Source organism: Ahaetulla prasina, chromosome 10 (genome assembly GCF_028640845.1).
Source record: "Ahaetulla prasina isolate Xishuangbanna chromosome 10, ASM2864084v1, whole genome shotgun sequence".
NCBI lineage: Eukaryota > Metazoa > Chordata > Lepidosauria > Squamata > Colubridae > Ahaetulla > Ahaetulla prasina.
The window spans coordinates 29,572,686-29,583,143 of NC_080548.1; the positions used below are offsets into that span (position 1 = coordinate 29,572,686).

Below are 10,458 nucleotides of genomic sequence, written 5' to 3' on the forward strand. Positions count from 1 at the left end.
GAGAGAGCTCAAGGCAGGGCAGCTGCTGCACAGGTGATGATGTCAGGTCGCCTATCCCAACTTAAGGCCCTTGGGAAAGAAGAAGAGAATTGGCAGCGCGTAAAAGTTTTTTATCAGTTCATAAATGTTCGGGCCAGGTTGGCAAGAGAAAGGAAAGAAAATTAAATCACACTGATGTCCAACGGTCCATGTGTTGGGTGGGAATATTTAGCCTAAGGCAGGGGTCACCAACCCCCAGTCTGTGGTCCTGCACCGGTTCAAGGCATGCCAGAAACTGGTCCATGCGAACAAGCAATGCCCCATCTGTGGAATGCAGGCAGCACAAGAAACCATGTCCTCTCCAGTCAGTGGAAAACCTCTCCCCACAGAACCGGTCCTTGGATGCTGCTGCTTCTTCTTCTTCTTCTTCTTCTTCTTCTTCTTCTTCTTCTTCTTCTTCTTCTTCTTCTTCTTCTTCTTCTTCTTCTTCTTCTTCTTCTTCTTCTTCTTCTTCTCCTTCTCCTTCTCCTTCTCCTTCTCCTTCTCCTCCTCCGCCAAGTTTGCAGACCCCTGGACTAGTCTCTACAAGTGGCTTTCTTCCAAGAGACCGACTCTCCACTCCGTAGAGCAGGATAGAAAAGATGTAGCATCTGGAATATTTTTTGGATATTATCCCAAAAATGTAGACAAGGGCTTCAAGAGAAACACAAAGCAATTATGTTCTCTCTGAGACAAAGGAACAGAAAGTTTACAAGGGGAAGGACGTCATTCAGGTCGGACTGGTTAAACCGTTTCCTCAAAGTTAACAATAGAAGGATACGAGAGGTGCATCTTTGGTGTAAATGCAGCGGGGCTTTCGTAGGTGATTTCCCCCACGGATGGTGACCCGGGTTCATATGAGGCAGTCCTCGGATTTAACGACCACGACTGAGTTCAAAATGTCTGCGGCTAAGCGGGAGGCCTTTAGTAAGGTTTTGCCCACTTATTAAATTAACGTCCATTTGTTCAATGTGACCGCTTGAGATTATAACAGCGCTGAACTGGGGGAACTCACCATGAATCCTCATAGTTGTGATTGTCATCACACACACACACACACACACACACACACAAGTAGTCACAGGATCCGCAATTTGGGCACGCAGCAACCAGCACCCAATTGCAGCATTCTGCAATCACAAGATGGCCCTCTCCAACTTTCCTTCCCTGCCAGCTTCGGATAAGCGAAGTCAATGGGGAAGCCTGCAGGAGGTCGAAGGTGTGGTCGCGTGATCTCGCGCTTCAGTAACCTGTGGTGATTTGCTTAGCGACGGCGACTGGGCGCGCCAGAGACAGTCTTTTCGGGAGAAACAGTACAACATGTCACCATCTCCTCCGCTTTCTGATCTTCAGGTGATCGACATCCTGAGAGGAAAAGCGGTTCGGCCTATTCCGCACCCTGAAAACAGCCATGATGGATCGTCCCCCTCAGTCAGCGCTGCGAGCTCTCCTGGCCTTCGGACCCACAGCCGTAAGTAGCTTCCTCCCCAAATTAAAAACTGGGTGGGAAGGGAAGGCAGCCCTGGAGACAGTCCCTTGACTTATAGCCATTCATTTAGCGATCATTCGAAGTTACAACGGCTTATGACCCAGCCTACAATCATCACAACGTCCTCACAATCACGTGATCAAAATTGCAACCAGCATGTATTTAAGACACTTGCAACATCCCAGGCTCACGTGATCTATATTTGTATAGATCAGGGGTTTCCAACCTTGGCAACTTTAAGACTTGTGGACTTCAACTCCCAGAGTTCCTCAGCCAGCTTTGCTCCACAAGTCCACAAGTCTTAAAGTTGCCGAGGTTGAAGACCCCTGGTATAGATCCCAGCTGGCTTTCCAACAAGCAAAGTCAATGAATCGTGGAGTCGTTAAATGAATCCTGGATTCATTTAACGACAGCACAATCCACTTCCTCACCCACCGCAGTGCTTTACGTAAATACTGTGGCAAAAAAACAAGCAAACCCAACAGATTGCAAAACTGGACATGAGTCACTTAACAGCCCTCTTGCTTAGCAACGCGATTCTGCTGCTAATTGCAGTTGTAAGTAGAGGACTCCCTCTATTTTGGAGCTTAGAATTTAGGAACGGGAAAAGATTCTATTTTGCTCCTGAACCACTGCCAATCCAGCTTTCCCATGAGTGGGAACAGCTAGGAGAAGAAGAAACATGGACCGTGTTGGTGTTCCTCAAAACAATTTGCTCCCAAGAACGATATGCATTAATTAATTCCGATTTAGTGCATGGTAAATCCTTCTTCCACCTCAGTAATGTCCAACCAGTTGGCAACTTTAGGACCTGTGGACTTCAGTTCCCAGAATTCCCCCTGCCAGCAACATTGGCTGGGGAATTCTGGGCATTGAAGTCCAGAGGTCTTCCCAAGGAAATTCTGGGAGTGGAAGTCCACAAGTCTTCCCAAGGGAATTCTGGGAGTTGACATCCACAAGTCTTCCCAAGGGAATTCTGGGAGTTGACATCCACAAGTCTTCCCAAGGGAATTCTGGGAGTTGACGTCCACAAATCTTCACAAGGGAATTCAAGGGAAGTCCACAAGTCTTCCCAGGGGAATTCTGGGAGTTGTAGTCCACAAGTCTTCCCAAGGGAATTCTGGAAGTTGAAGTCCAGAGGTCTTCCCAAGGAAATTCTGGGAGTTGAAGTCCAGAGGTCTTCCCAAGGGAATTCAAGGGAAGTCCACAAGTCTTCCCAAGGGAATTCTGGGAGTTGACATCCAGAGGTCTTCCCAAGGGAATTCTGGAAGTTGAAGTCCAGAGGTCTTCCCAAGGGAATTCTGGAAGTTGAAGTCCAGAGGTCTTCCCAAGGGAATTCAAGGGAAGTCCACAAGTCTTCCCAAGGGAATTCTGGGAGTTGACATCCAGAGGTCTTCCCAAGGGAATTCTGGAAGTTGAAGTCCAGAGGTCTTCCCAAGGGAATTCTGGAAGTTGAAGTCCAGAGGTCTTCCCAAGGGAATTCTGGGAGTTGACATCCAGAGGTCTTCCCAAGGGATTTCCGGGAGTTGAAGTCCACAAGTCTTAAAAGTCACCACGGTTGGACACCCCTACCTCAACCCAGCCCATAAAATTTAACCTGTATCGATTTCATCAATGGATGGCCGTTCTAACGGTGCTTTTATCTCCCTTCAGACATGCTCCACGCTTCACCTGACTCCTGCTCCACCATCCCCAGCCCTGACCAGACCCCAAAGCCTCACAGAGCAAGTCATTCTCCCAACACAGCCACTCTGAGGCCAGAAAGCATTATCGTGACCAATGGACCTTCAACCTCTGCCCCGTTGCCTGGCGTGGAATTGGACAGAAGTTCCCATTCATCCACCCTGGAGCAGCCGATGGGCTTTCCGAGATCCTCCAAGCTTCTCCATCACGAGAACATGACTGATCCTGCCTTCCACACTGCCTTGTACCCCTTTTCTCCTCCCAGCCCTCATGTCTCCTCCCATCCTCTCCAGTTGCTTCCCATGAGCCTGAACCATCCCGTCATATCCATGCCCCCAAGGACCCTGGCCAGTCGGATGTCCATGAGGTACCCAGGGATGGACCAGTCACAAAGGCTACCGGACTCGGAAGGCCCGGCAGGTCTTGGCTGCGAAGGGCAGTGGCTGCAAAGCAGCGACGGCGGCCCTGGTGGCAGCTGACGAGAGGAAGTCCAGAGGCCTTCAGCTGCTTTGTGGGATGGGAAGATTTCTCAAGGACCATTTCACAAGGCAGAAGAATGAGTCAAGGCGTTGCTGCCGCCGTGGGTTTCCAGCCTGACATTTCTCCATGCTTGCTGCAGACTTGAAACTACCTTCCATTTTCAAATTGACATGTAGCAGAGCCCAGCAGCACGTTGAGAGTATATCTGCCGAATATGACTCCACGTTGGCGACAGGGAGGGCATCTGGCCAGTAAACACTCGGCTCCGTTCAGTTGCCCAGACAGACTCTACCCCACAAGGGATTATGGGGTCGTTAAAAGACGATGATGTAGCAAAGCCCAGCCAACGTGAGATGACCCTTCAGACGTCGAAAACTCAACAGTGGCCTTCTTCATCCAGCAGCATTTCCCAATCTCTTTGAATGTACCTCACACCACTGTCTAAGCAGAATCTGGCTTGGACCCATTTGGGGGCGAGTGTTCAGGGGACACGCGATGGCACACAGTGATTAAAGACACAGAGTTTGTCAGCTGGGAAACTGACAGGTTCGAGACCCGAGCACCGCACAATGCGTGTGCTCCCGTTCCTTGCTCCAGCTCCTGTCCACCTTGCCGTTTGAAAGCATGCAAATGCAAGTAGATAAATAGGTACCACTTTGGTGGGAAAAATAACAGCCTTCCATCCGCTTTTGTCATACAGCTGTGCTGGCCACATAACTACGGAAAATGTCTTCAGACAACGCTGGTTTCCTTGGCAACAGAGATGGGCACCGTGCCCTAGAGTCGGACACGAGTGGACAGGGAAATTTTATATTTTGTTCAGGGATCATGTTTTAGCACAAGGAAGGGGCCGCTGTGAAATTCAAAGCCAATCCACTTCTCTCAGCTGAGGGCCAGATGTGACTTTTGACAAAACGCTGGAAGCGTCGCTCGAGTGGGGTAAACATCCAACGATGGTGTTCTTTGTATTTAATAGGCATTAATTTAACTTGAGTGAAGTTAGTACGGTTGCTCCGCATGTATTTAAGCCTTGGGGCGTGTATTGTATTAGGGATTGCAATATGTTGATGGCACCTTCTATGGGGTTTCGGGGGGGAGGCGTTTACAGGTTGAATTGTGTACAGGGACATCTACAGTTGGGGTGAGAGTTGGCAGACGTGAGACTCTTCCCCAAGGCACCCCAAATTGCACGAGTGTGTACAGGTAGTCCTCGACTGCAACTGAGCCCGAAAAAATTCCTTTGTTAAGTGAGACATTTGTTAAGTGAATCTTGCCCCCATTTTACGGCCTTTATTGTGAAGCGAATCACAGCAGTCGATAACTCGGTTGTTAAGTCAATCTGGCTTGCCTCTTGACTTTGTTTGTCAGAGGGGATCATATCACACACACACACACACACCTGGGACACTGTGACCGTCATAAATATGAATCAGTTGCCAAGCATCCGGATTTCGGCTGCAGGATCATGGGGATGCTGCAAAGGTCAGAACGGTGAAACGTGGTCATAAGCAATGATGGAATTCAATTTTTTTTACTGCTGGATCTGTGGCCGTGGTTTGGTGGGCGTGGCAGGGGAAGGATACTACAAAATCTCCATTCCCTCCCCACTCCAGGGGAAGGATTCTGCAAAATCCCCATTCCCTCCTCACTCCAGGGGAAAGATACTGCAAAATCCCCATTCCCTCCCCACTCCAGGGGAAGGATACTGCAAAATCCCCATTCCCACTCTGGGGCCAGCCAGAGGTGGTATTTGCCAGTTCTCCGAACTACTCAAAATTTCCACTACCGGTTCTCCAGAATCTGTCAGAACCTGCTGAATAGCACCCCTGGTCATAAGTCACGTTTTCAGTGCTGTTTTATCTTTGAACAGTCCCTAAATGAACTGTTGTAACTTGAGGACTACCTGTATTTAACACACATAGCATTTGGGGAGGTGGGATCAAGAGCCAATTCCTCATCCCAGCATCAAGTGGGACATTTTGATAGACGAGGAAAGTGAGAGTGATCAATTAGGAAACTAGGCATTCCCGGAGTAAAAATCCTATTTTCTTTAAACTCCTTTATTTTAATTCTCCCCCTCCCCCAATAAGTTGATTACTTTTCACTGTCCTTGTTCTTATCCACTTTCAACATGATTGAAATTAAAACAACCAGCAGTAGCTGCAGCTAAGGGCCCATGAAAGAAAGAAAGACCTCAAGAGAGAGTTCAGAGAAGATCAGCAAAGATTATTCGGAAGTCTGGATGAATTACAATAGTGGCCAAAATTGTAGAAACCTTTTGGGAAAAGTATATTTTTGAGGTTTGATGGCTAATAACAGCACTTTTTTTTTTCTTTTGAGTTTCAAGATAATCCTATTCCATTGCTGGAATGGCCTGGGAATAGCCCAGACCTTCACCCAATTGAAAATCTATGGAGCCCACTAAAGAAACTTGTTAGTCAGAAGCGACCCAGGAATAAAACCTAGTTAATAGAAGCCATCATTCAATCTTGGTTTCACATGATAACAGCTGCAGAAGTAACAGACTTGGTTCACTCCATGGGAAGACATTGTAAGGTCGTAATTCATGCTAAAGGTTACTCAACTAAGTATTAACTGACATGGCGATCCATTTTTGTATATCCCATTTTTTCTACAATGATAATTTTTCTATAACTTCTTTTTTCTACATGTTTCACTTTTCTTCTTTATACTGTAACTGCTATTCTAATAGCGAATCCTTCATAAAAGTTATTGCATTACATTCTTGATGAAATTATCTCTCCATCGATATATAATTTTAGGGTACTACTCCCCCCAAAAAAGTGGTGTTATTAGCTAGTTTTAGAAAATGCACTTTTCCCAAAAGGTTTCCACAATTTTGGCCACTACGGTATATGATGAATGGCTGAGGGGATTAGATACATCTAGTCTAATAAAGAGAAGGACTAGGAGTGAAATGATAGCAGTCTTCCAATATCTCAGGGGCTGCCACAAAGAAGGGGGGGCGGTCAACCTATTCTCCACACAGCACCTGAAGGCAGGACAAGAAGCAATGGGTGGAAACTAATCAAGGAAAGACGCAACCTAGAACTAAGGAGAAATTTCCCGACAGTTAGAAGAATTAATCAGTAGAACAACTTGCTTCGAGAGGTTGTGGATGCCCTCCATCATGGAGGTATGCAAAAAGAGACCAGACATCCATTTGTTCTGGAGTGTTAGAGGGCAGGGGTGTCAAATTCAAGGGATCCACCCTGCGGGGTGCTTAGATCTGGCCTGCGGGCCCACCCTGGAAACAGCAAAGGACCGGCCCGCAGTGACTCTGCTAGTGAAAACAGAGTTCAGGAGAGCCCCACGCGGCCCGCCCAGGCTCAGTTTTCGTTGGCAGATGGCTGCAGGAGGCCGTCGTGACCAAAAACGGAGCCTGGGTGGGCCCTGTGCAGCTTCCCTGGGCTCTGTTTCCGCTGGCAGATGGCTGCAGGAGGCCGTCGTGGCCAAAAACGGAGCCCGGACGGGCCATGCGCAGCCTCCCTGAGCTCAGTTTTCGTTGGCAGATGGCTGCAGGAGGTTGTCGCGGCTGAAAACGGAGCCTCGATGAGTGACGTCAAGCTGGCCACACAAACCCTGGCCACCCACACACACCCTTTGCCCCCGCCAGGTCAAACACAATCCTGAAGTGGCCCTCCATGAAATCGAGTTTGACACCCCTGGCATAGGGTGTTCTGTTTGAGCAGAGGGTTGAACTAGAAGACCTCTAAGGTCCCCTTCCAACCCTGTTATCCTATACGCTATGAGTCCCCCTTGAAATTGCTAAAGCTGCCAGCGTCGGTGGCGCTGTGTCTCCGACCGATGGCAAGACTGTGAATTGCAACAGCCGTGAGACAAAATGGAGCCAGAGCCAGGAGGAAGCTCGACTCTTTCGAAGTTGATCTTTTCCCCGAGAAGAACCAGGAAGGCTGACTCATTTTTTCTCAGTTCTCCCGGCTCTTTCGTCACCCGCAAGGTTGAAGAAATCAGGTTGAGCTGAAATTGGAATGGGGGAAGGACCAGCACGATAAAAACGTCTGGAAAAGTAGGGGAGACTTGGGGGATTTCCAAAAAAACCCCGGTGAAGTGGAATATTGGGTGCATTCAAAGCCATGAAATTTCAGAAACTCCCAAGCTACCATCCTAGTCATCGGAGGAAGTTGTAGAGCTGGAGTGTGAGTCAGTGCGGTTCCGATGATTGGAAAAGAATTTTTTTAAAAGCCACCGGAATGGCTGTCCATAGGAGAAACAAGGACGCCATGATATAAAGCCAGTGACATCTTGAACACGGCGTCCATTTTGTATGCCGGGGATTCTAGAGCAGGGGTCTCCAACCTTGGCAACTTTAAGACTTGTGGACTTCAACTCCCAGAGTTCCTCAGCCAGCTTTGCTGGCTGAGGAACTCTGGGAGTTGAAGTCCACAAGTCTTAAAGTTGCCAAGGTTGGAGACCCCTGCTCTAGAGTCAACATCTCCGGGAAGCCGTGGGAAGTTGAAATTCTGGAGAATGGTGGCTAGTTTTATGTATGTCAGTGTCGACTCAAATCATCCCAGGCCAAAAGTATCTTAAAAGGTTGAATCTTCGACAAACTGGAATTTGTTAAAACTGAGACGTTTCGCTACTCATCCGAGCAACTACATCCGTCAAAATAAAAAAAACATAAATAAATAGGCAGAGAGTCACTGGAATGTACCGACTCTTGCCACACCTTCAAGGGTTTCTCCCCAAAATGAATGGCAGTTTGTCAACGTCGACTCAATCATCCAGGGCCAAAAATACCTAAAAGGGTTGAATCGTGGCAACAGGGCCAGAATTTATTTTGTTAATCTGAGACGTCTCGCTGCTCATTCAAGCAACTTCATCAGTGGCTAGGTATAATGAAATGGATGGCTAGGCTGATTGGCTATTCCCTTCGCACACCTCCTTCCTTCTGGGTAGGGCTAAAAAGGGCCCTGACTAGGTGGCTCAGTGGCTAAGACACTGAGCTTGTCGATCAGAAAGGTTGACAGTTCGGCGGTTTGAATCCCTACTACAGGTCTCCTGAGTGAGCAGGGGCTTGGACTACATGACCTCCAAGGTCCCTTCTAACTCTGTTACTGTTATTATTAAGTACAGTTGGCACCTTGGCTTCAATGGGTTGTCCATCTTGGTTACCCTGTGAAGAATTGCCTTTTGGGATGGGAGTCCTATTTGGTAGCAGTAGATAAGAGTCTAGTGTTCCCAATCTCTGCAATGTTAAAATATGAGGACTTCAAGTCCCAGAATTCCCCAGCCAGCATGCCTGGACTTCCAACTCCCAGAATTCCTAGTTAGCAGGCACAGACTTCAGCTCTCCAAAATTCCTAAGGGTTTTTTTTTTGCATTTATATCCCGCCCTTCTCCGAAAACTCAGGGCGGCTTACGCTATGTCAAGCAATAGTCTTCATCCATTTGTATATTATATACAAAGTCAACTTATTGCCCCCAACAATCTGAGTCCTCATTTTACCTACCTTATAAAGGATGGAAGGCTGAGTCAACCTTGGGCCTGGTGGGACTTGAACCTGCAGTAATTGCAAGCAGCTGCTGTTAATAACAGACTGCATTAGTCTGTTGAGCCACCAGAGGCTTGTAGTTTCTGTCAGCTTGTATGGACTTCCAACTCCCAGAATGCCCTACCCAGCATGCATGGACCTCGGCTCCAAAATCCCCCATCCAGCATGCATGGACTTCAACTCCCAGAATTCCCCAGCCGCTATACTATCTAGGGAACTCTGGGAGTCGAAGTCCACACCTCTTAACATAGCCATAATTGGGGGATCGCTGGGCTAGCTAGACAGACCAAGGATTTGTCTCATTTAGTGCCGTGTCCTGTGTTCTGGTTGTGACTTAACTTTTCTGCTCCGTAAGTAGTCCTTCCCTTGCCTTAAATAAATAGCATCTGTCCTCTTGATGTATTTTGATACTTGAAGAAGAAAAAAAAAAGATCCTCGGATCATCGGAGGGGGCCTTGTGTTTATAGTTGAAATTTGCCAATAAAATATTTTTTTTTCTACTTTCACAGCTGTGCGGGTGTGTTTTCTTGTAGAAAGACCAGCCCCAGGGGAGTGAAATGATGCAACCTTAGGGGTTTTCTCTTTTTTTAGCAGAAGAGCAATTCTGTGAATTCACACCCTCTCTGCCACTTCGCTGGAACTGGACTTCTTTGAGGAGGCCCTGCGTCATTCTGTGAACACATGAATGCTTGCTGCAGCATTTTGAGACATTTCAATAACCTCATGCCAACTGGTGCCCATGCAAATCCTTAAACTGTTAATAAATCCTTAACAGTCAGGCTGTTTCCTCCTGGGGCATGTACCCGCTCTGTGTGACCTGCCTTGTTCCCAGAAAGGTCTTCCTATGCCAGGAATGTAGGGACATGGTGGCTCAGGGGCTAGGATGTTGAGCTTGTCGATCAAAAGGTCGGCAGCTCAGCGGTTCGAATCCCTAGTGCTGCCGTGTAATGGGGTGAGCTCCCGTTCCTTGTCCCAGCTTCTGCCAACCTAGCAGTTTCGAAAGCACGTAAAAATGCAAGTAGAAAAAATAGGGACCACCTTTGGTGGTAAGGTAACAGCGTTCCGTGCGCCTTTGGTGTTGAGTCATGCCAGCCACATGACCACGGAGACGTCTTCGGACAGCGCTGGCTCTTTGGCTTTGAAATGGAGATGAGCACCGCCCCCTAGAGTCGGGCAATGACTAGCACATATGTGCGAGGGAAACCTTTACCTTTACCTTTATGCCAGGAAGGTCCAGAGATGGGTTTC

General features: G+C 47.9%; 1 protein-coding gene across 3 annotated transcripts in view; it reads left to right on the forward strand.

The window, feature by feature from the left end:
- Positions 1-9,976, forward strand: part of BCL3 (BCL3 transcription coactivator) — a 34,917-nt gene extending 24,941 nt beyond the window's left edge. For 2 of the 3 annotated variants that reach the window (XM_058195688.1, XM_058195687.1), the window contains 2 exons: positions 1,372-1,489; positions 3,161-8,026. In XM_058195688.1, the coding sequence (XP_058051671.1) occupies positions 1,372-1,489; positions 3,161-3,669 (627 nt within the window). In that variant the 3' untranslated portion in view covers positions 3,670-8,026. Of the gene's footprint in view, positions 1-1,371; positions 1,490-3,160; positions 8,027-9,719 lie in introns of those variants that run through there. The other variant, XR_009156594.1, reaches the window with a different exon arrangement.
- The last annotated feature ends 482 nt before the right edge of the window (positions 9,977-10,458 follow it).